The sequence below is a fragment of the Spinacia oleracea genome, chromosome 5, assembly GCF_020520425.1.
Source record: "Spinacia oleracea cultivar Varoflay chromosome 5, BTI_SOV_V1, whole genome shotgun sequence".
Lineage (NCBI taxonomy): Eukaryota > Viridiplantae > Streptophyta > Magnoliopsida > Caryophyllales > Amaranthaceae > Spinacia > Spinacia oleracea.
In genome coordinates, this window is record NC_079491.1 from 11,591,447 (window position 1) to 11,617,082 (window position 25,636).

General features: G+C 35.5%; 3 protein-coding genes across 5 annotated transcripts; 2 read left to right on the forward strand and 1 right to left on the reverse strand.

Annotated features, from left to right (window-relative positions):
• Positions 1-1,764: 1,764 nt before the first annotated feature.
• Positions 1,765-6,109, forward strand: LOC110799891 (uncharacterized). 2 transcript variants are annotated; one of them, XM_022005163.2, is made up of 2 exons: positions 1,765-1,925; positions 4,754-6,109. In XM_022005163.2, the coding sequence occupies exon 2, from the start codon at positions 4,881-4,883 to the stop codon at positions 5,652-5,654; it is 774 nt and encodes a 257-aa protein (XP_021860855.1). In that variant the 5' UTR covers positions 1,765-1,925; positions 4,754-4,880; the 3' UTR covers positions 5,655-6,109. The 2 variants fall into 2 exon arrangements, with proteins under 2 accessions (XP_021860855.1, XP_056683839.1); XM_056827861.1 differs by having other exon boundaries at positions 1,776-1,925; positions 4,705-6,109.
• A 1,914-nt stretch (positions 6,110-8,023) lies between these two features.
• LOC110799899 (uncharacterized) lies at positions 8,024-12,915 on the forward strand. Its single transcript, XM_022005173.2, has 2 exons — positions 8,024-8,281; positions 10,755-12,915. Exon 2 carries the CDS (start codon positions 10,792-10,794, stop codon positions 12,649-12,651), a length of 1,860 nt encoding a protein of 619 aa, XP_021860865.1. The 5' UTR covers positions 8,024-8,281; positions 10,755-10,791; the 3' UTR covers positions 12,652-12,915.
• A 2,690-nt stretch (positions 12,916-15,605) lies between these two features.
• Positions 15,606-19,408, reverse strand: LOC110799908 (transcription factor PIF7). 2 transcript variants are annotated; one of them, XM_022005180.2, is made up of 6 exons: positions 18,940-19,408; positions 17,862-18,471; positions 17,176-17,274; positions 16,951-17,016; positions 16,445-16,855; positions 15,606-15,830 (listed from the first exon to the last, which is right to left on the reverse strand). In XM_022005180.2, the coding sequence occupies exons 1-6, from the start codon at positions 19,104-19,106 to the stop codon at positions 15,714-15,716; spliced, it is 1,470 nt and encodes a 489-aa protein (XP_021860872.2). In that variant the 5' UTR covers positions 19,107-19,408; the 3' UTR covers positions 15,606-15,713. The 2 variants fall into 2 exon arrangements, with proteins under 2 accessions (XP_021860872.2, XP_021860878.2); XM_022005186.2 differs by having other exon boundaries at positions 18,881-19,262.
• Positions 19,409-25,636: the final 6,228 nt, after the last annotated feature.

Genomic DNA, 25,636 nt, shown 5'->3' on the forward strand with positions numbered 1-25,636 from the left:
ATGTTTCCGTTTCCGGCAACATCTACGACTTGGATAATATTTATATTTCCGATACGATCCATATTTCCGTTTCCGGCAATATCATCGTTTCCGGAGTATTCATTTCTTGCCTGTGACGATCTTAGCTCCCATTGAAACCAAGATCCGTCGGTTCCGAATATTCATAGATGGAGTATTTAATGCTATTAAATACTTGATCCGTTTACGTACTATTTGTGTGACCCTACGGGTTCAGTCAAGAGTAAGCTGTGGATTAATATCATTAATTCCACTTGAACTGAAGCGGCCTCTAGCTAGGCATTCAGCTCACTCACTGAATTATTAACTTGTTAATTAATACTGAACCGCATTTATTAGACTTAACATAGAATGCATACTTGGACCAAGGGCATTATTTCCTTCACATAACTACCCTTATAAAAATATCCTCCCTCCCTCTCCCTCTTGCAGTCTCACCTCAACCCTTCCTGTAGTCAATCTCCACCACCACTACACTTGCTCCCTACCTTCCTTCAATCACCACCACCATTACACACTGCACCACACTTCAATCACCACCACTCACACCGCACCGGAATTGCTGAGGTCCTGCTCATGCCCTTCACTACCCATCCAACCCCGTTGCTGCTCCTGCGCCGGAGAGGAAAAGAAGAAGCATGGTGGCCGATTTTTTTTTAAATTGAGTGTGGCTGCCGCTCAGAATTGGCGGCGGAGCTCCATGGTGGCCCGCCCAGAAAAGGCGGAACCCACCATGGCCCAGCCGCAGATCTATGGTGGCTGAGCCATGGTGGGTTTCGCCTTTTCTCGGCGAGCCACCATGGAGCTCCGCTGCCAATTCTGAGCGTCAATCACACTCGATACAAATTATAAAAAATAATTCGGAGGGAGTGATACGTAATCTAAAAAGTCAAAGTTATATTTTTCAACATGTTTACATGCACAAGCTTGAAAACCAATATGTTCATTTATACGGAGTAATCACAACCTCTTGAGTTTTGTAGAAGTACTAGAGTTGCTTTTTATTCACCTGATTTTTTCTTTTTAATTTTTTTAATTTATCTTATTAAAATTTATTTTAGTTATAAATTTTACTTCGTATTTGGTCAATCTTTATTTTTTCCTGATCAGAACGTAATATATAATTTTGAGTGTTTATTTTGTAGATACAATCATACAACTCAAAAGTTTATCATTCCATAAACCTCCAGCACAAATTATTAGGTACACCCGGTTGTATGTAGCTCTACATGCAACCAGATCGTTTTGTATTTTTTAATCCCTCAAAAAAAGCACATTTTTCAGTTTAAAAGCACATTTTAAGTTTAAAATCACATTTTTCAGTTTAAAATCACATTTTTACAATTTTAATGCACATTTGTTTTTCAAATATTATGATAATGAATATCTTCTTCCAATTGGGAAAAAACCTAAACTTAAAAGGTGAGCAACCAACATCAGTTTACATATCCTCTCAAATTCTTCGCGCTCGTATGTTCTTTTGTACTAATAATGTGTTATTTTGAAATTTATCTGCTTTTAAGCTATAAAAAATGTGCTTTAACCTGTAAAAATGTGTTTTAAACTATAAAATTGTGCTTTTTAAGAGGTTAAAAATCATAACTACCCGGTTGTATGTAGAACTACGTACAACCGGGTGTACCATTTACCAATTGCTCCAGAGATAATTGAAATCTGCTACGACAATAATAAAAATGTAAAATTACAATCCGTGTAAATGAAGGTTGAAAAATACAGTTTGAAAAGTAGTACTCCACGACGGTCCATGTGATCCGGTCATCCTTACACTTGGACCCGCTTTTACCTTCACAAAAGATCTTCTCTTCACCTCCCACTATTACCTTCTCTCACCTCAATGATTCACAATAACAACGACGATATCACTTGATTATCTACGGTTTCTTCAGGTAATTTTCTGTCCTCAATTGCAATTAATTATCACATTTTCCCATCAATTTCACTTCAATTCAGATCCCCCTTTCCAACATTTTTATCGCGCTGCAATTTTTGACATATTGGTTTTTGCTTTTGTGTTCTGGGTTTCGTTTTTCTGTGAATTTTCTGATTGATTCATGATGCTGTTTTGTTGAGGTTTTTGGGTTTTTTCCCCCCAATTTTATTAGGGTTTTTCATCCCTAAATTTTTTTGGTGTTGTTTGTTGTACTCCGTATTTTGATTGAATTGGCACTTTAGTGGGTAGGATGAAATAATTGAATACAACGCTAATGTATTGAATTATTTCGGATTGATACTCAAATCGAAGCTCTGTGTGTGATTATGGAAAATTAACTTCATGGATGAATATATTATTTGTGATTGCTCTTGTGTATAGTAACTGAGTAAGTTTGTGTAAGACCATAACTACTAACACAAAATCATTACTGTTAACATGAAACTTACAACTATTCATAAAGTATAATTGTATTCTTATACTCATAAGACGATCTTAATTAATTAAAAGTTTGTATCTTGTATATAATGACTGGAAAAGTAGTCATATTGTCTAGCTTGCTGCTTATGTTTTAGTAGCACCCTGCATTGTGTGTTATAGATGTTGCCATGTCGGTCCGATGAATATATCATTTGTAGTTGTTACTTCCGTGGATTCGTGATTCTCTTACACCCTAGTGAATCACAAATTAGGTTCCAATATTGATTTGTGTTTCCCCGGCATACTAAATTGTTGAGGATACGACTTTGTACTCCATTCAACAAACTCTTACAGCATAGCGGTATTGTTGATATGTTGTATGGATTAAACCCAGTTCCTTGGGAGAATGCATTGAGTATTGTACTTCATTTGCAATCCTGGGTAACCTTTGAATTAGGTAATCGTGTTTACGTCACACCATTAAAGGCGAAGTATATCTTCATGGCTTAAATGTCAAACAACCCTATATTGTCTGACCTATATTGTTCTCAGTAAGTGATTCCCCTACGGTTTCTAAGTTAGTTGTTACCTGTATATTCCGGTGATAACGATTTGTTCGACCTTGATCATATAAATTTCATAAAGACAATACGAAAAGATAAGTGCATCAAGAAAGTGTGAATAGCCTTGCGCTGAACAAAAAATCCGCTGCATATCCGATGGAGCCTTACGCGATGTATCTTATGCTACTCCTAAAAGGTGTCATATTTCTATATATTTAGAGATGAGCAACACTCATCCTAATGTGACACAAAATCCACTTGTGGTTCTTGTGGGATATTGGAATCTTGAAAATATGCCTCATATAGTAGATTAGGATTTGGGACTATTGTTTACCATTTGCAAAGATGAAATATTGGAGGAAAGGAAACCTACTGACTATCTTTCATTTTTTTTCCGGTCATATAGTAGATTAGGATTTGGGATAATGGGCTCCCAAGCCGTTTGTTTTTCTAGCAATGACAGTTTTTTACTCTCATCGTAGCGCCGTCTAATAACGTTCTTCTTCACTTCTTATGATAAGATGTTTGAAGAAGCATCTATTTCAAATTACCATCTTTGTTTCAACCTTGTTTTTTCTTTACTGCAACTGCTTATATTGTGTGAGCTTAGTCTCCGTGGACATTAGGTTAAACATTGAAACTATTTGAAGACCATTGATGGATCCCTTTTAAAAGCCTACAAACTTTTGGAGACCTATATAAAAGTGGGGATTCTTTTTAAGCTCTCCGTTCTCATGCAGTGATCTTGATTTTTTGCTTTTCTTTTCCCAGCATATTCTTGGAGATTCTAAAACAGAGCATACTTTCCTAGACAGTGACGTAGTTTTATGGGGCTTCATTTGTTACTTTTTTTGAAGGGGATTGACTTGTTACCTAGATGCATCGTTAGACTGGAGTTTTTATATATTTAGGTGGCAGTCAACGATACTTTAATTCATCTTCTAGTTGGTATATTCATTCTCAAATATAGTCCAGCACAATATAGGAACCAGAATATGTTTCCTACCATGGTGGGGCAATATGACTCTCCAGCATATGGAATATTTTGGGTTTGTTAGGAAGAATTCAGATGATAGTGTTGTATGAGAATGTCTAACTTTATTTTCCCCTTATTACTTGACCCAACCTTCTCCAAATAATCTCCCACATCCTCTTTGCAAATTGATTTTGCTGTTGACGTGTTTCTCAAAGTCACCGCGTCCAAGAAGGGATTAACTGTTGCCTAGTTTTGGAGAAACCCCATATTAGTGTATCCAGAGCATGGTGAGGATGAGACCCTGTCCATTTGTTACTGCTTGCCAGAAGAAATGGCCACTAGACTGTCACTAGGTAGGGAAGGGAAAAGGGAGGGGGAGGAGACAAGAGACGAGAGAGTACATACGATGAGCTGTAACTTATGAGATCCAGCTTGGGGACTATGGGGAGTATGATAAGGCTTGAGCCTTTTTTTAATTAATGAAGGATATCTTAATATTTTCATAATTAGGGCTCACAAGTCATGACACTTGAGTAGTTTGAAAATTAGGCATGATATGTAATTTCCTGTCTGTTGATTTTCTTCCACCTTAACTGTTTCTGTTAAAGTTTATCTTAACCTGTTAGGAAATCCTTGCGATTTAGTATTTGCTAGTTAGGAAATCCTTGCGATTTAGTATTTGCTAGTTCACCTTGCAGTTTGAACTTTGAATTGTAAAGTTGCAGACATAATTGATTTTTTTTATGACGTAAAAGATGCATTCTTAATCTGAACAGGTGTTTATTTGGCTGTTGAGCTTTTATATGATGATTTCCATTCTTTCAGATCAAGCGGTTGATCGCTGATGCTGCTGACTTGGTGATCACATTTAGAAAGAGGAGTCTATGAATCCGTCTTATGGCCGACCATAAAGAAATAGAAAGTCAGCTTTAACTCTGTTGACTTAGTTATAATGTGGGCCTGTACTTCAAGCACCACATCTGGCGGTGTCAAGTTGAAGGATGGTCTTTCAAATTCAAATGCAGAGTGCTCAGATGACGATGCATCTTTTGATACCAACCGTGAGGAAGGGTTGGAGTGCCCAATTTGCTGGGAATCCTTCAATCTGGTTGAGAATGTACCGTATGTATTATGGTGTGGTCACACTCTGTGCAAGAATTGTGTTCTGGGACTTCCATGGGCTGCTCTGAAATTTCCCACTCTCCCAATCCAGCTTCCATTCTTCATCTCCTGTCCGTGGTGCAATTTACTCTCTCCTCGGATGATGTACAAAGGTGCTCTGAGATTCCCTCGGAAAAATTACTTTATCCTCTGGATGGTTGAGAGTATGAACGGGGATAGGACACGGTCTTGTGCATCTGGACTTGGGGAATTTCGTTCTTTGAATGGAACTACAACTACTGGTATGTCTACCCATTCGCATCATCGGGAAATTCCAGAGTCACAAGAAGGGAATCACAACAACATTACCGTTGTACGTCAGTATTTCAATAGAGAGAGACTCAACATGTCACTTCGTAAGTCTTTGGCATTTTTAGTTCACTTGACTGCTAAATTTCCCCTTGTGGTGATATTCCTTCTTGTCACCCTTTATGCGATACCTGCAAGTGCCGCCATCTTGGCTTTGTATCTTCTCATCACTGTTCTTTTTGCCTTCCCGTCTTTCCTCGTGCTCTACTTTGCTTACCCCAGTTTGGATTGGTTGGTTAGAGAAATTCTCACCTGAGATTTAAAGTGCTCTTTCTCTCCCACCTTCTATATCACCAAAGAATAGCACTTGCCTTATCTGCAAGTGAAGTAATTAATTTGCCGACTACCCCTTTTTTCAAAGTGTCCACAGAGTTTACCTGCCTTACTGTTGCAGAATTTTAACGAAATATTCTGTGCTGAAAACCTGTGTTGTCTTGAATATCGCTCTATTGTTTGAGGTTTGGTATCTGCAAACTGATTCTAGGCTTGCCTTCGTGTAGCACTATGACGTATTGGAATATGTTCGATGTTGCCTCCTTATTTTGTTGGCCTTGTCAGTTCTGTATTGTAAGTTATGATGAATTTTCAATATTTTTGGTCACTTGTCTGAGACCAGCTCAAGGCAGTACTTGTATTACATTGGTAACCAGTTGTGGAAGTCATTGCTACAGAGAAGTGTATTATATGTGAAGAAGAGTGTGTTCATTAGAATTGGCATAACCTAGCTAAATTTAGCTATATGCTTCTGTTAGAGGAACTGATCCCTGAGATTAGGGTAAAAAAGATCTCGTCTCAGATGTTTTTACTATGCTGCTTAAGTTGCTGAAATATCAAAGATTGCTCAGGGATGATTGCACTGGAAACTGTAAAGGCCAATCTCTGGCAGTGTTTTATCATTGCTCGCACAACTTTTCGAGTATATGACATTATTACCAATATATAGTATGTTTACAGGAATGGTTTTGAGGTTTCTTGTCAAATCAGGCGTGCCGTGAGTCGTGACAACTACTTTCCGAAACATGTATGTGAAGAATAGCGCCTATGAAGGCTATGATCTGTCAATGTCATTGTTCCTATGACCCCTTCGTCCCCTTTCTGCTTTCGTTGGTTGTTTCCGATAGCCATTGTTCTGATGAATATATTCAGATGCTCCATGGTGCAAGAATTGACCTTAAACAACATGGTGAATGTGATCACATCAAGTTTTCACCTTTTAAAGACCTCTTTGGTTTCTGTTTTGCGGTTGGGTTTTCTTTTCATTAAGGCTGTTTGACATATGGGATTCCTTTTGATGTCATGTTATCATTATTCCACATTAGCTGGGGTCTGGGGCTGTTACTGTTGAATTATACAAACAGCACCTTTTTTTATTGTTTTTTTTTTTAAATTTAAATATTAGCTTATTTGGAGCAAGTAAGAGCAACTCTAATGGTAAGCTAATTTGACAATTAGCTTGTTATGCCACATAAGATTTCAAGTTATTTTATTGTCTAGCTAATTTATGCTCCAATGGTTAGCAAATAACTTGTTATTTAAATTGGTCCTACTTGTTCCACTTGTCAATTATTTATTTGGTAAATTTGGGAGCTAGTTGTCAAGCAAATTAGCTTGTTTAAGCTAATTTGCTTGGCCAAGCTAAATTATTATCTTCACTCCAATGGTCTAGCTATTAGCTTGAAACTTTTATAAATTTCAAGCCAGTGCCTAGCTACAACCATTGGAGATGCTCTAAGAGCCACTCCCTTGTTGGCTATAAGTATATCATATTATAGCTTGGAATGCCACATCAGCTTTTATTTAAATACTTTTGCCATCTAATATTGCCTTTATATGAAAATATTCAAGTCGTGAAATTCTTTGCTATCCCACACTAGTTAGGGCTGAATCACATTTGTTTAACACATCATCCAGTTTTGGGGTTTAGGTTTATACAATTAGTCTATTCAGTTCGGCTCATATTCACGTCTTTCGTCAATTAGATTATGATAATAAGTTAATTTAACATTAGACGCATTACTTTTTTTTGGTTTTAGTCGGTTTTGGTATTGAGTTTTGCATTTCAAACGGGGTTAAGTTGAGTTCAAATTAAATCGAATAATCAGATTACATGTCAGTTTTACAGAGTATAACCCATTTCATTCAATTTTCAATCATGAACTTTCTTGTATCGATTATTATCAAATAAAGTGAATGTAATTGCATTTAGAAAAAGCTAAATACTTAAAAGCTTAAGATAAATCAAAATAAAAGAGGTTCGAGTATTAATAACTAATCATAACAATGTCATTTCAAACTCAACAATCTCACTCTCACCATATGAATGAATCCACATTTCAACCAAAAATCATTCTAGAATTCCACCAAACACAAAAAAAAAAAACTCCCATCATATCCCTTTGCCAACCCCTCTTTACTTTTTTTTTTTTTTTTTTTTTAAGTCTCCCCCTCTCTTTACTTTAATTAGAGAGAATATTGACACCTAATAAATATATTTAAATATAGGTTTAATCGAGAACCTCCATCTTATTACCGGGTATACGGCTAAGTTAAAAAAAAAAAAAACACACAAAGAATGCCTTCCTCCCTTTAAAGTGGTCACTTAGCTGCACGGCCGTTTTGGCGGGACCCTTTTCTTTCTCTAACAAACGCGCTTTCACCAAGTCATACCTGCCTTGCTTTTGTTCTTCCAAGTCATACCATTTTCTCTTTTTTTCATCAACTTTTACATCACAGCAAATTCCTTCTTAATTTGGTAAAACCTCTCCAAATATCCAGAAAATATAATAAATAAATCCCTAATTTTTTTTCTAATGGATAATTAAACACTTTTTGTGTTCCCCTCTCTCTATCTTTATTTTCTGAGTCGGAGATATTTTCATCAAGGTACCAATTTTTACCCTTTTGTTTCTGTAATTTTTCTTTGTACCTGTATCAAATTTGATCGCTATTGCTAAGAATGTTTCATTGCTTTGTAATTTCGATTATTATTTTCTATGTTGCTTAATTTTGAATGTTGATCGAAAATGGGTTTGTATAAATTAGGTGGCAATCGCGATGATCCCCTCTAACTTTTTTTCGTTTTCTTTTTCCTGAGACGGGTATCTTTTAATTTGTGAAATTTTGCCAGAATTGTATGAGAAATAGGTTTTGATGGGGTATTTCGGGGAGTAATCGGGTACGAGTCAGTATTGTCGGGTCTAATAATGATTTGTATCCTTAAAGTTTGTGTTTTTGTGTGTCACAGCCTCACAATTTGTGTAAAATGGGTAACCCAGATTTTGATTTCATATCCCAATTTACCATTTTTGAATTGATCATTTACTTGATTTAAGGATATGTTGAATACTTTGATAGTTTGATGAGTAATAATTTTGATTTGATTAATTGATTTTATGATTTAGAAATCGGAATATTTAGGAATAAACCAAATGGGGTATTAGGGTTTGATTTTTTCCTTATTTGATTTTATTTATTTATTATTCTTTGGTATTTACTGTCATTTTCATGTCAATGATTTTTGGGGTGACTTGTGTTTTTTACTGGTTGCATGAAGTTCTCTAATAACTGTAAGTACTGAATTAGAGTAATTGGTAAAAAAAAATGCATTCTTCTTTGTTGATATGTAGTGCTTGAATGGTGAATAATTGCTAATCGAAAAGTTACTTTTTTGTGTTTAGATGATTGATAGAGTATATACATAAAATCATAGGCTAGTAGATTGTATTATATGAATTAGTTGTCCTACAGCCTACTATACTCTTCATTTCAAATTATTAGGTTAGTAGATTGTGTCGGAAAAATCAATCGCGCATTTGCAGTTTCTGTTGGGGCATCTGGGGAGGACACTGAAAGAGTTATCCGATAAGTGTTGGAAGGACTTTTTGCGTGGTGTCCTCTTTTTAATGTCCGGTCCTACTTGAAATGATTTGTTTTAAGCTGGATATATTGTTGGCTAATGTTTTTATCTTTAGTGTTGACTGTTGAGGGAATACTTGATAGGTTGTCAATTTAGGGTGGAATTGATAGTTCAAAGTTCGAACACAAGGCCTCATTAGGTTTTCCGAGCTGTTACTTGTATTGGAACAATCTAAAGGTTGTACTTGGTAGTTTGATACCATAGTGAGGAATACTTGTTTACAGGAGATATTAGTGTTTGGGATACAATTGCACCCTTATCAGCCGACTTATCGAGCAATATTATGGTCATAGTAACAAACAAAAAAAAATAGAGCTGCTATTGAATACACAGTAACAGTAATGCTTATCTGGTCTCCGCATCTTAGCATACTGCATTATCGATGTTAGTCTTAGCAATCCCATCCCTTTAGAGCTACAAGTAGAAAATTCCTAGAAAGTTAAACAGTCCTGTCAATTCCTCAATATTCCACAAAATATTTCAATTGTCTTTTGTTTACAAGTAGAAAATGATTTTTTGGTGAGTTATGTATTTCACCAATCTAGTCACAGGCGAGTGCTAGTGCTCTGCTCCTCTTCTCTTTTCCTGCATTAATAGATGGAGGAAGAAGGATATCCTTTAAGAAAAACAATAGGGATTGTATCTTCTTTTAGTCCCAACACTTTGTTGAAATTTTAGTTGCAACAGACCAGATCAACCACATTGCTTTTGTCGGAGCATTTTCCCGTACCACCTGTTGGAATCAAATATGGAATAGTAAAATGAAATATTATGAAGGCAACCTAACTGTTGGTTTTAGGAAGGGGTACATCTGTACATGTTATTTTCAAGTTACCAGGCAGCAAGAGAAGGAAATTTCTTACTACTGGTCTTTTTTTTATCTTTTTTTTTTCCGGCTGTTTGCTTCACCTGTCACTCGTTCTTGTAGATGGTAAGACTTGCATTAAAATCAAACTGAGGTGATAATTTCCTAAGAGCAAAGAACAGTTGTAATAATATCACATCTCAGACTGTAATTTTGTTGTTATTTGTTTCTTGTATTTTGCTTCTCCTATCTCTGTTTTGTAAGGTGGTAAGAGTTACCACAGTTAATTATTCAAAGAGTTATAAATATCTTGTAATCTTTATCAAGTATAAACATAATATTGGTGCACAATTAAGGTTCTTTGCCTTTGAGTTGCGCCTTCAAAATGACGTGTTTTTTAGTCTAAAAAGTGAAGAGATAGGGTTTCGTGCAATAAGTTTTGTAGTATTGTATTCTGTCACAAAACACCCTCACAATGCTGCAAGTCTGCAACTAAGTTTCTGAATACTTCTCATGTATTGCATGTAGGAATAATGATGATAGTCTTGTCTGCCTAATATACATTTAATATTTTTAGTCTTGAATGAGTTCTAATCTTTGTTTCTCGGATCCTTCTAAATTTGTTAATGCTTCAGAGTCTTGAATTGCGTCCACATCTCTTTCTTTTAAAGAATGGCGGAGGAAAATGATGATAAGGCTGTAGCATTTGAAGATATGGAGCTGGAAAGTGGTGATACAATGACGAATGACAAACCATCAGCAACAGAAGCTACTGATAACAGCATTTACCAGAGTAAAGTGGAATCTGGCATTGTTGATGTGGAAGAAGCAGATAAATTGACCGATGGAACGTCTGATGCTTCAACCAAGGAAGAAGATGAAGATTCCAGAGGCAATATTACAGAGAGGGTGCTTGTAGAAAAGTTCCCAACCGAAGATACTGATCTTTCTGTAGGCCATCTGAGGAAAAAATCTGACATAGTTCTTGTTGGTCCAAATCATAAGTTTGTTGTTCGCTCTCGTTACCGTAGTGCTTCAATGGGTTCCTGCCATGATTTGTGCAAAAATGGACATAAACATGAGCCAGAGAAGAAGATTAAAAGACTAATAACGAGAACAAATAGAGAAGCTCAGCCCCTAATGAAGACAACTAGTGAAGACCTAGGAAAACGTGTACCAGAGAAAGTGGCCAAGAAAAAAGAAAATAACCGACGCATATCTCTTTCAGGTCCCCTACCAGAGAATTCTCCTCTAATGCGTATGGACAATAGTTTTCGTAAGAAAGACATAAATCAGTTGAAGATGAAGCATACAGTTCCAAGTCCTGGAAATTCAAGCAGCAGTAAGATTGAAACTCGAGCTTTCAGGAGAACATTGACTGAAAGTTCTAATTCGCAGAACAGCTCTACCCAAAAAGTCAAAGATATCAAGAAATTGAAGGAAGTAGGGAGCTTTAGCAAGGGTGAAAAGGAGGTCAAATTAAAAGAGCTAGTGTGTAGCTCTCCAGAGACGTCAGTTAAGGACGCTGATCATAGCAAGGGTGAAAAGAGGATCAAAGTAAAGGATTTGATGAGTAATTCTCCAAAGACACCTCTAAAGAAATCTCCAAGCTTCAAAGCAAGACTTTACAAGAATAGCAGGAGTTCTTCTCGGTCCAAAAAACAGATTAATCCTGAAGAACCAGAAATTGATGGACATGATGATGATATTCCTAAGAAAATATTGGGTATGATCGAACCAAGTACCAGAATGAAACCAGCTGAGAAGACTTCAAACATTATTCTACCTGGTAAAACTCAAGGATCTAAAGGTAACCGGAAAGGAAATGGGTTCAGTCTTCTGTCTTCCTCATCACGACTGTCTTCTCGAAATCAGGGAGAGGATCAGCAAGGTTCAGAGGCGGCTACAAAGAACAAAGAATTTGGTGTTAAAACAGAGGATGGTGGGTCAAAAACTAGAACAGCAAGAGCAAAATCAGCTGTGAGTCGCAGAATGAAAAATTTAGAGTTCAAACATACCAAACAGAGTGACACAATACGAGAAGATGGCTGGTCTAAAACTAACAACGCTTCAAGAGCTAAATCAACTGTGGATCCCAAATTGAAGGCAATAAGAAAAGACAAAAGTCGTTTGGAAGAGAAAGATGCTTCAGCTTGGAAGGTGAAATTCAAGAGAGGCACTGTGGTTGCCCTTCAGACTACAAACAATGCTCCAAAGAAACTCAGATTTAAAAGAGCTAAATATTTGGGTGAAGATGAAAATGGCAAGTCTGATGCTGATAGGAAATCGAAGAACGAGAATGATGTGGGAAATGAAACACATGATGCCGAACTTGGACCAGAGAAAGTTCGTTTGAGACACCAAGAAGCATCGGAGAAAAAAGACGATGTAGATTTGAACAATGTTATTGAAGAGACTGCAAGTAAGCTTGTCAAAACTAGGAAAAGTAAAGTCAAAGCTTTGGTGGGTGCTTTTGAAACTGTGATGTCTCTTCGTGATCGCAAACATCTGGTAGAACCTAGTGCCTCCTGACATGCAAAAGGAATGGTATGTATCATATAGCTTTCTTCTGTATAGTAATAGCTTTAAACTCAGGTGACATGGTGTGAAGATAACCATTTATATATGTGTTTTCCTTTGTTTCCCCCATATTCATCCATGGAGATGTTTGTATTTGTTTTGATTTATACCAGTGCTTCATTTCGGAGGCTATTGTTTGTTTCTCGTGGATTTATTTGGGGATTTTCAGTTGTGAATATTTTTTTTGTTGGTTACTTTCCTAGATTCTTTCCTATCTTTTCCCTGTGTCTGGTATTTTCTAGTTTCAACCACTTGGAACTGAAGGAATTCTGAAGTACCGAAGGCCAAGTGTTATAGCAGTAGTTGAATGTGGTGTATCTTATACAAAGTATATAACCTTTCAATTTCATTTGAAAAAGACTCTTGATCAATTTGTTGAGATGGTACATTCACAATGCCAACCTTAAGGTTAATGAATATATTCAATAACCAAGGTTGTAAAAAAGAGCTGAACAGTTAAAAAAAAAAAACTCCATGATTAAATGTGTTCTGCACAAAAATTTAATGAGATATTGCATCTGTCAATATCTGCTCACTGTGACAGTGATAACTGATAAAGCAGTAAAACTGTAAAACCTAAGAAATGTATGTCTGTAAATTGATTATGAACTTGAAACAGATTCAGAAATCATACAATTATTACATCAGGAAATGCAAGCCCATGAAACATTATGTGAAGAAGTTGCTGTCACTATGATTACTGACATTGCAACTTCACCAACCACAGAAAATACTAAAGATGCTGTATATCTTTCCAGCCTGTCAGATGTCAGAAAATGGCTCCATGGACATTAGCTCTACTTATCCTGCAGACAATCATTACCTTAGCTTACGGTTCCCTCGAAATCTACGGAAAAAAAACTGTACGTAGTTGTAAGGCGAAAACGGCCCGTTATTGCCAACTTTCAAAGACATACTGTGGGAGTTGGGACTGAACTGTTGTTTCAGCTAGTTAAATTTACAGGGGATTAGGAATCATTCTTTCTTAAAACTCTCCACTTGAAGAAAAAATGTATCAGAAAATGAATTGTTAACATCCGGTCAAAATTGGATTTTACTGTAATGGAAGTTAACTCAAGTTATGACTTATGACATTCTAGAAGAACAGGAAAACAACAACTGAGTTGAGAGAGGTTGGCTTTGATGATAATAAATATTCACAGAACTGTTTTTTGAACATTATTGTATGAACCCACCGCACCTATTGACAAGATTTATGTCGGAGGGCCTTCTTTGTCTTTGTCATATGGACCCGAAATCGCGGTCTTCTTCATTCACTTCAGAATAACCAGAAAACTCTAGCTGAGTTCAAATTTAGTTGTTTGCTACATATTCATTGCATGTAGACGAGGCATGGGAAAACAAGTTTAGAACAAAATTGACCATACCCGATTACCCGATCCTAATTATTTGCCCGGAATTTGGATTTGAACCCTCAGAAGCTGCACGAGTAAAAGTTGTCATTTAAGTATAAGGACGATTAGTCTGAGTGAAAGGCCTGAAATTTTAGATTTATTCACCCTTTTGGTAGGTTGTTTTAATAGTCAACTGACTTGACATTTTCATCCTATAATGTATCTGTCAGTTGTCCTTGTTTTACAACTCAGATAAATCGTCTATTTCGAAATACGTAAAACAAGAAATAATCTTCTTAACTCCGTACATGGATCTGCCTGTTGCCTACAATGCTGGGTAGTCTGATTTATCGTATTCAAACAATGTATATCTTTATGTGAAGTTGTCTTTCCTCTATGATTTTTCACAATGGTCCCACTTATTATGAGCATATCAAAATTATGGTGTGAATCTGCTGGTCCTGTCTATGCAATGTTCTGAGAGTGGATTCTGCAGGATAAAATTTGTTTCCTTTTTTTTTTTTTTTTTTTTTTTTTCTGTTTCTTCTCTTTCTTTTAAAATATAACATTATGGTGAATCAGTCTATCCACTTTCCCTATAACTATACTTAAAACAACCTCTCTAATATTCCTAACGGGGTCGGAAAAAAAGAGCATTGTGTATGCCTTACTGTGAATTTCAAGCCACACAGAGAGATGGCTAAAAGGCAGAAAAAAGAAAGTAGTTATGCTTTTTCTGAGGCAATCTGGAAGTCTGATTACATGGTGGGCACAAGTTTATCATGTTTTTAGAATTGGATCTTAGATCTTCATTGGTGTAAAGAATAATTAGGATAGATTTTGGCGACTCGTTCTGTGGTCCTGACCTTCAGAATCCTATTTCACACTGTGAAAGATAATGTTGGTGACTTGAGCCAACTCTCCACTCCACCAAGAGCACCAGCCCCGCCCGCCACCCATCCCACTTTAAAAGGCAAAAAAAAGGAAGAATTGTTTTTTACTGAGTTTTTTCGTATTATCAAAGAGTTAAATAACAGGCAATATTCATATTTGATTTGTAGTAATAAAATAAATTAGTCATCTGACTGAGTTATCTTCTGCTTGTTCTCAAGTTGTTTTGTTTATATTTTTTCTTTTTCTTGTGATTTTGTTGGCCTGTTGATTTATCCATGTAAAACATTTACAAAAAAAGGTCTGTTAAAATTTGTTCAAAGACAAACAAAAGAGGAAAGTGTTAACACAAAATAAAGACGAATGGAGTACTGGAGTAGCCCGTAGTGGACTTTCGTGGATTGATTTAGCATAGTGCGAACTTGAACATCTGTGTAAAGCTATTACATGCAAATGGATGTATGCTAAATACTTACGGACGTGTTTCATCTATGTACTGTTAAGATGAAGAAGATGAAGTTGGAAGATGCATTTATGAACAACATTTCTTGACTACTCTTTTCTCCTTTTATTGTATATCGTTTTGATGGTTATTTTGTATGGGTGGTACAATACATGTTTTAGAATAGCTTTAAATCTGACAATGAGGAACAGAAAAGAGAAAAGAAAATGGCTTATAATCATCTACTAATAATCTAAAGCATTTACATTTTACCAAAACTGCACTAAAGGGAGCTAAAAAAAACCTCTAGATCGCAAACAATCGTCTCAACTTCGTTGAACATGATGATGATTTGACTGTAATGGATTGTTTGTTTGTTGTGATGATGTCTGTTGTTGCCTCTGTAAAGCTGCCATTCTGTTGTAAAGATCTATGTTCATAGACTGCATATAAACCACGATGAGGTTAATTTCTGAACAGAGGGTATTTCTCAATTAATCAAGTTACTGTTACTGATTATCTGTTTAAGAAGCGAAATTTGGAACTATTACTTTATATTGACTGGAATCTCCTGAAAAAAATCACTCCCTAAGTTTGAAACTCAACAAATTCTTGTCAATATGGAAATAAAATCAGAAAATAGGTTCTTCTTATGTTGGCAACAGAAGGGGAAATATTTTATATAGTGGTCATTTTATCTAATTACACTTGTAATTGTCTTAATCAGCGTAAACATGGAAGTTACATCAGATGATTTTTTAGCTGGCAATTCAGGTGAATGGGTTGTGTTTAGGTTTAGGTTTGGCTACGGGTCAATTTTATGTTATGCTTAAATATATTAAAATCATGGAAAACATAATACAGAGTATAATTAAGTAAATGGGTCAAATTCAGATTAACCAAGTTTGTGTTGTTTTGAGTCCGGCTTTCTCTTAGTGACTTCAGGTTAGGTTTTGAGTCGATTGCCATCTCCAAAAATGGCAAGTTCTGAATTTTTCTTATTCTGGTAAATGTAAAAAGTTTTAAGAAAATGTGTGCAATACTATATTGTACTTGCCTGTGCCAGAAGTGTGCTGTAGGGATCCTGTAAAGGAGCAGAACTGCTAGTACCAGGATCTACAGAGTTTGGCTGCTGAGAAGAACCAGGAATCATCTGAGGGACAACAAAGGCAGGTGGCACAAATGCGGAGGCAGTAGTGGCAACTTGAGTTGGATGAATCATTGAGGGTATTGCCTGAGATGCTGGATGAGCGGCGCCCATACTAGAAGTGTCTAGCATACCCATGCCCATTCCTAGGCCCGCTCCCATTCCCATTCGGGCCAAGAGGGACATCTGATGAAAGTGTTGCTGCATCCCTAAAGGCATCATAATCTGGGGCATAAATCTTGCATTACTCATCATCTGAACCTGTGCTTGAAGCTGCTTCAGGTACTCTATTACCTCATCTAACATTGATGCTTTATCTGTCTGTTACAGTTTAAAACTTAAATTAGTACTAAAGTAATCAAATATGATTATTTATTGTTTTTCCTGTGGATTGCAACCTTTTAAAATATTCTTACTTTGCTGGCATTAGGAACTAGCTTCTGCAGAGCTTTCATCTTTTGGTTGATGCGGTCTCTTCGTCGCTGTAACAAGTAGAATCACAGTCATATCAGGTATCTATTTTTGCATTTGTTCCAGAGAAGATTACTAAGTACTTTCTGATACTAATTGAAACAGTTGTAGATATGAAGTACTGTATTAGAATTGCTATATGGGACAAAGATTTTGGTAATCGAGATTACCCTCTCAGACTGATTATGAACAGCAGCTGCCCGTCCTTTTCTTGTCGTGTATGATCGACCTGTTTCTCCTTTTGTGTCTCGATCTTCCTCCTGGTTTTCCTACAGTAAGGTCAAAATAAAATTTTAATTCTAGTGCTCGACTTTTTATGGTTGTGGACTATCCACAGACAGAGAAGAAGGGATCTTTATAACAAATTTCTGTCATGATTTAGTGCCAAATGAGAAGATTTGGGACAAAGTAGGGAATTCTTTGGGGTTTTACTACATCAAAAGGTTTTACAAGGTTCAAGCCTGGATTGTATTTCAGAAATAACCTAGTTACTCATCTGGGATAAGGGCCGGATTTTTCGAGAATTCAATGCTTGATTGTTCTGATTTGGGTTAAACAGTTCAATGAACGGAAACAGAAAAACCCACTGAAACAAAATCAGAAAGGAGATACTTAGAGGAAAAAGATAGGAAAATCTAGGGTGGTATACTGGTATCTGATAGAATTTTTTTTGAAGGTACAAGACAGTTTAGGGATGTCTTCTTGAGCAATTGAAAATTTATTGTAGTAAAAAAAAAAATACTTAACATAGAAAATAGCTTTCCCCTTCCCAATTAATTTTGGTTGATTGCTTACCATTTTTTCAGTTGTTTAAAGTGAAAAATCAGGTATAAAAAGGGGAACAAGATGAACTTACCGAGCCATCATGGCAAGCAGAATCCTCATCGGTGGTAGTCTTGGTCCTTGTACAACTCCTAGGAGACTCAAACGACGCCCATGTCATCATAGTAGTGTCATTATTGGTGTTATTGTTATTGTTAGTATTATTATTACTGCTATCCTTACAAAACGCAGCATTTGCACTAGCACACGCGCTCATCTCATGATCGTTGTTATTGTTTCTTGGTGCGCAGTGTTCAGACTCTGAGCGTGTCCGTTTCTTCACCAGTCCCGGAAGAGGGGGTGGTGGTGGGCCTACTACTGGTGTCTGTTGTATGTGTCCGGAATTCTCGGCCCATTTCCCTCCAGAAGACGCCACAACTGATGACCCAACATTTTTCACGCTCTGATGACCTGTTTGCGGCTGATGAGGTACTGAAGTAAGCATTAATTTTGGGGTTTGTTTGTTGTTGCAGTAGGTTGCTTGGTGAACTATGGATTCTAGTGTGTCTGTTACCCTGCCTACGCCACCACCCCATGCCGGTTTTGCTGGGGTGGTAGTTGTTGGACCGGGAAATATTCCTCCTAGTTCGTGCATGGCTAGTTGTCCATTTTCCCATGTTAGCTCTGCTACCTCAAAATTCGACCTGCAAATATTGCAATACACATTAGATTATCACCATCAATTCAGAACTTAACCCACAAACTTCCCTTTCTGTGTTAATTTCATCTAAACCTCAAAAATCAATCTCTCCACCATGTAAAGAAGTTGATAAAACATTACTGTATAAAGCTGAAACACAAGATTCTGCTGTTATAGCAGGAAAATCATGAAACAGATATGGAAACATTAAAACAAAGTCAGAAAAAAACATAAGTGGCTCTTAAAACAGGCAAAAGGGTCACTAACTTCCTACAGAAAACCAGTTCACACTAACCAAATTTTCCTGTATGAGTAAAACAAGTGTGAAACAAAACATGACTGTGCAAAAACAGCAGAAAAAAACCCGAGGGGCTCAGACAAACATGTCAGGAGTCAAATGCACGCAACTTTACCCTTAACAGATAGATACTCGGGTTAATGCAAAAGAGAGGAAGGGAGTAATCGCGCATACATGGGAACGAGTTGAGAGAAACTCTGGTGTTGGTGGTGTTGCTGAAAATGGCTATGATGGGAGGAAGCTAAGTCCACGTGAGAGGATCTGTTTCCTTCTTCAGCTTGGTTGTTAAGGTCTTGTCTTTGGTGACTTAGATTCCAATTGGGTACCATACACTGACTCATGATGTTCTCCTCCAACTTTCTTTTCTGTTGCTTTTTTTTTTCCTCTGTTTATTTTTTTTTCTTATTATCTATAAATAAATCCCTCAAAAAAAAGGAGGTGTTTTTTTGTGAATGTAATGAGAGCTGGAAATTAATTTGATTTGGCAGCTCACAATGCATGTATGTATGTCTCTATCACTTTGATATTGACCATTTTTTTGGTTTTGTTGATAAGGAGTTAACACTCATCAACTCAACATACATGTGGTTAAGCAAAGAAGAGAATATTACCACTAGTTTTTTTAACAACTTTGACTCTCTCTCTTGTGAGGGAACTTTGATGAGGGGGTCAAGGAATAATTAATGGCCTGTTTGGCAATTAGGTTTTAGCCTTTTAGCTGTTAGTTGATTTGAAAAATTGTTAGCGGTTTTTATTAGTTGGTTTGACTACCTAGTAGAGTTAGCAGCTTGTATAAAGTGTGTGGAAAATAGTTGTTAGATGTTTAACGTGTAAACTGATCATTAAGGACATAGACCTAAAATGATGATGTAGGTTGGTAAAAGCTGCAATTTAGGCAATATAGTAAGCTTTTTAAAATTAGCTTTTTCATCAAAAAAATTCTCTTCCAAAACCCTCATAAACCATACACTCCTATTAGCTGTTTGAAATGGTCAAATCTCTGATTTACCTCAAAAGGCTCTTTTTCTCCAAACCTCTCATGATCAAGCACTTCATATTTTGGACTAGATTCGGAAATAGAATTTAAAAATAGTCATTTGAATTCAGATTTCGCCTATCGTAATACATTTAACAAAAGGGTATCTATATCCAGTCGGTGTATTCAATATATATTGTTTTTCCTGTATTACTCAGACTCGGATACTCATGTCCGACTTTTCCACTTTCGGGTTTTATCCATAGCCGTAGCCGTAGCCGGGCCCGCCTAAGGGGTAGTAGTTATTAATAGTAAAAACCAAATAATTAAGCATCAGTTATCTACACCCAAATTGTGTAAATATCTGTGTTATAATTTGGTATTTTGTGGATGGGTATAGAACTGTAGATCAAAGTTTGATTACTGGGTGGGTCAAGTGGGCTATAGTAATAATTGAATGGCTAAGGTCCCTTGCTAGTATTGTTGCTTATCACCATCAAATTTTATGGTTGTATGGACCATTCTTATCCCCCCTTAGCTTCCTTCTATTCCGCCCAAGAGCTTAGTCTCATCAGCCTGTTCACACACTTCCCTTCATTATTGCCAATGGGTGTTAACTAATATTGACATTGGGAATTTGCTGCAAATAATGACTAACTTTTCGAATAATGTGTGCCAAATAATATGCAGGTGATTGGAATAGAAATATAATGATGTTTGGCGAATAAAGTGGTTTGTTTCTGTTCAACTCCATTTTTATTGGATTAATTTCGATCAATATTGAACTTTTTTAATACTCAAGATTTACTCCGTAGCTAACAACTTGTTAAATACGGGCCTAGGTCACGCCCGTTACCAAGAGAGAGAGTCCACTTAACAAGATCGTAGGAGGTTCTACCTTAAAACCATATGGCAATAAGGGGAGTAGCCCATCGGCCTTATTAAGGGATCGCCTGGAATGAGAGTAGAAGGAGGGGAAAGATCGCAAATTTTTTGCTATACCCGGGTACAGCCAAAGCTGGCTGTACCCCCATCCAAAACGATGTCGTTTTGTGTTGTTTAAAATGAACATTAATATACTGGTACAAAAATGAACATTTACTATTTCGAAAATGAACATTTATTTATTTATTTGGAATGAACATTTACTATTTTGGAAATGAACATTTATTTATTTATTTGGAAATAAACTACAAAAATGAGCATTTACTATTTCGGAAATGAACATTTATTTATTTATTTGGAATGAACATTTACTATTTTGGATATGAACATTTATGTATTTATTTGGAAATAAACAATATAGGCGCTTGTAAAAATATAAAAGACCAATGAAGTGAACAATTTCATTATGAACATTAACCATATATTTATTGTGAACAAACAAATAAACAAGAAAGAACAAATAATTCAACAAAAAAGAACAAACAATATAAAAAAGAACATAAAATTCCAGAAAAAAGAACAACCAAAACAACAATTATGAACAATTTTATGATGAATTTTAAAGCCAACATGAAAAAACAAACAATAAAACAAGAAAGAACAAATACTGGTACAAAAATGAACATTTACTATTTCGAAAATGAACGTTTATTTATTTATTTGGAATGAACATTTACTATTTTGGAAATGAACATTTATTTATTTATTTGGAAATACACTACAAAAATGAGCATTTACTATTTCGGAAATGAACATTTACTATTTCGGAAAAGAATATTTATTTATTTATTTGGAATGAACATTTACTATTTTGGAAATGAACATTTATTTATTTATTTGGAAATAAACAATATAGGCGCTTGTAAAAACATAAAAGACCAATGAAGTGAACAATTTCATTATGAACATTAACCATATATTTATTGTGAACAAACAAATAATTCAACAAAAAAGAACAAACAATATAAAAAAGAACATAAAATTTCAGAAAAAAGAACAAACAATACAACAATTATGAACAATTTTATGATGAATTTTAAAGCCAACATGAAAGAACAAACAATAAAGCAAATAATTATTATGAACAAACAAATAAACAAGAAAGAACAAATAATTCAACAAAAAAGAACAAACAATATAAAAAAGAACATAAAATTCCAGAAAAAAGAACAAACAATACAACAATTATGAACAATTTTGTGATGAATTTTAAAGCCAGCATGAAAGAACAAACAATACAACAATAAGTTTGATGAATGAATTTAAAAAACAACAAGAAATAACAAACAGTACAACAAGAAAGAACAAACAATACAAAAAGAAAGAATAAAAGATTAATGAAGAATTTAATTATGAACATTAACCATATGATTATTATAAACAAACAAATAAACAAGAAAGAACAAACAATATAAAAAAGAACATAAAATTCCAGAAGAAATAACAAAAAATACAACAATTATGAAAATTTGATGATGAATTTAAAAAACAACATGAAAGAACAAACAATACAACAAGAAAGAACAATCAGTACAATAAGAATGAACAAAAAGTACAATAAAAAAGAACAAACAGTCGACAAAAATGAACAAACAATATGAGCGCGTCGTTTTTGGGGGGTACAGCCAGAGCTGGCTGTACCCGGGTACAGCAGTCAGCAATTAGGGAAAGATTAAAGGAGTAATTATTATGGGCTTTTTTAATGTTTGGATTGAGGGAGAAAAATCATAGAGTAATCTATTCCCCTTATTTAGGGAGTAAATAATTACCCTAGCCCCCCCCTAGGGTAATAATCTACCGGATAATAATTCTTCCTCCCTTATCTCATCTCAGTCATTTTCTCTCTCCACCCCCATCTAACTTGTCAATAACAACCATCTCCACCAACTTCCCACCATCGTCATTGCCACCAGCTTTCCACCGTCGTCATCTATGCCAGCTTGTCACCGCTGTCATCAACACAAGCTTGCCGCCACCGTCATCAACCTTCGTTTGTCGACGCCATATTAACATCCTTCATCACCACCAATACGTCACCGCCGTCGACTAATTATAATCGAAGGAAGACCCTCAAATCACAAATTATAAATTGGATTTGTCAATCTACAACCTCTATCATCACATGCGATTCTCTCTTCTTCTTTCATTCAAATTGAGTTTCGTAGATCTACAAATTTTTGTGAGGAATTTGGGAAAACAATTTCTACCATTGAGATTAGAATTGAATTTCTTGCATGTTGATGTCACCAATATCCAAAAATACTAACTTTGTGGTGGTCGCCGCCGGTTTCACCGCCATGGATGGTGGTGGTTATTTGTAAACTCAATTGCTGAAGATAAAGAGGGAGAAATTGAGCCTTAAATGTCTTGTTAGGGGAGTAAAGGTTACTAATGAGCCAAACCTTAGAAATGAACAATCACCCTCTAAATAACTTACCCAGTATCATTTACTCTCTCATTTATTCCCCCTTTAAAATGTTCTTCCAATCCATGCGACCCCTAAGTGTTTAACTCTCTTCTCTTTTATCAATGTGGGACTCTTACAACTCTTCACACGATGGGTCAGATCTTAACACAACTCTTTTTTCCTCTTCATTATCAATTTACGTACGTAATATTCTTGTGGGCTTTGATGCTTACTTTTGAAAAATAAAATAAAATGTAATAGACAACTAGCAATAACCATGAAACTCCGGAAGGTGACCAACTTGAAAGATTCCTCGTCAAAATATAACCTTACCGAAATGGCTACATGTACCCTTAGGGTATGAAACTCTGAGCTGTGATTGGTCTAAAATTGCAAATTCAAATACCATTTGATATTTTAGATTTAAATTTTAATCCCATGTGGGGTTGATTATGTGAAAACAACCAATGGGAGCCCATGATATGTTACTATTTGGTACCCTGGGGGTACATGTAGCAGCTTCTTAACCCAACACCGATAGACTTGACTGGAATACGAGTCATTGGACCTGATTGTCAGTTTGTCACCATCTACTACTACGAGACATGCTACATCGCTGGTGGACAGCGACAAAAAGAGTCCATACCAAGGGTAAAATGGTATTTTCGCTACATGAGTTGAAAAGTCAAACAAATTACTAAATATCGGTAATATGACAGTAATTGATACAACAATGACAGTATTTAAATACAACAATGACAGTATTTATTTAAACGATGATAATACTTATATAACACTTGTATACATATTTTTATCTATTCATTTAATATGCAACACTTTTATCCATTCATTTAAGTGATCCCTTTACTTTTTCTATTTCATTACACTTGTATACATAATTTCCTTTTTTTGGATGATTGTGACAGTATTTTAATACAACAATGACAGTATATATATAACAATGACAATACTTATATTACCGATGACAGTATATAACAAGTTAGCAACACTATTTAAGTGTGGGCCATCTTTTCAACCTTTTTTTTTTTTTTTTTAAAGGGTGGGTATGGATTTTTTTTTGTCGCTGGTGGACAGCGATGTAGCCAACCTCCTACTACTACTACTTAATTCACCTTGTGTAGTGTTATACTCCATACGGTAAACAAACATAATAGTTGAAGGGCGTTGTGACTTACCTACACACAAAATCGGCCCGAAGTTGGCCCGACCCAACATAATGGACATGATTTTCAGATCATGACCCGGTCCCGAAGTTGGCCCGACCCAACATAATGGACATGATTTTCAGGTCATGACCCGGTCCGAACCCGACTCGGCCTGCCTTTTGTTCAGGTCTACCATTTCATAATTGTAATATAACCTGAAGTACATAAATTTGATTCTAACCTTAACTGAAATTGACATAATATCAGAGTTCGGCCAAAAATTATTACGTCCGCTATGATAATACTCCGTATTTATTTAGTTTTCTTAAACATTTGGTTGTTCTTAACCTAAAACATGACCTACCTCGGTATTATGACCCGAATCGAATCAACCCGATTGGAATGACTTATTAGTGTCAACCCCAAAAGGTTCATACACAATTTTGGAAAAGTGAAACACTCGAGTCACATAGTACAAGTGTACAACAGTTAAAAATAGAATGTACTTGTATTACCATATTGCTGGAATAGTGAAACCTGAAAGATTTTGTTTGTATTATTATAAAAATTAAATGTGTTCCTAATTTCCAGATTTGGTTGGTTGAGAGGAATCTTCGTCCATTCATTAGGTTTGGTGGAAGGGACCCAACTTACCCAATTAAGAAACTAATCATTGCTATTATTATTATTTTTAATTTTTTCTGCCAAATCTAGTAAACTTAATTCTTATTACCAGTACTAATTAATTTAATACAACAAGTACTCTTTTTTGGTCTCAAGTTAAGGTACTTTCTGTACCATTTCAACTTATTTTATTATTTTATTTGCATGTGATAAACCATTGTTTGTTTTAGAAAATTAGTTTGAAAATGTCATCTTAAAATAAGATTGGCATGTTTGACTTTTGTGACCTTTGGGAGGTTTTATTAAAGAAAAGGAAATGATAATAGTATGATTAAACATGTTTGTTATACTAAAGGCTATTATTTCGTAAGTATAACTAGCTTCAATTCTTTTTTAAATACAGAGTATAAATTTAAGGTGATAAAGTTAAAGTTGAAATATAAAGTCAATATTATAAGACTTATTTTACAATAAGACAATGACTTCTTACTTTTTAATCCTCTTTTAATTTCATCAATATAATCTGAGAGTACATGAGGATACTCTGCTACGGAGTAATTTTAAATGATGTATATACACTTGCTTAGATCTATCACTAGTATTCACTATTCAGTTGTATACATGCCTTTTGCTTTCATATCTTTTGAAAAAAAAGAATGGAATGTGCTTTGATAGACGAATTTCCTTATTAGGACCTCTAGTGATGGCATGTATATTTAAGTTTATGAGAATGACTAAATTGATTGTGTATGG

Excerpts from the sequence above, each read along its gene's own strand:
- LOC110799891 (XM_022005163.2), top strand. The coding sequence starts at position 4,881 with ATGTGGGCCTGTACTTCAAGCACCACATCTGGCGGTGTCAAGTTGAAG.
- LOC110799899 (XM_022005173.2), top strand. The coding sequence starts at position 10,792 with ATGGCGGAGGAAAATGATGATAAGGCTGTAGCATTTGAAGATATGGAG.
- LOC110799908 (XM_022005180.2), bottom strand. The coding sequence starts at position 19,106 with ATGAGTCAGTGTATGGTACCCAATTGGAATCTAAGTCACCAAAGACAA. Across the intron at positions 18,472-18,939 it reads TTCTCTCAACTCGTTCCCAT|GTCGAATTTTGAGGTAGCAG; the intron begins GTATGCGCGATT and ends CAATATTTGCAG. Across the intron at positions 17,017-17,175 it reads TTCATAATCAGTCTGAGAGG|CGACGAAGAGACCGCATCAA; the intron begins GTAATCTCGATT and ends TACTTGTTACAG.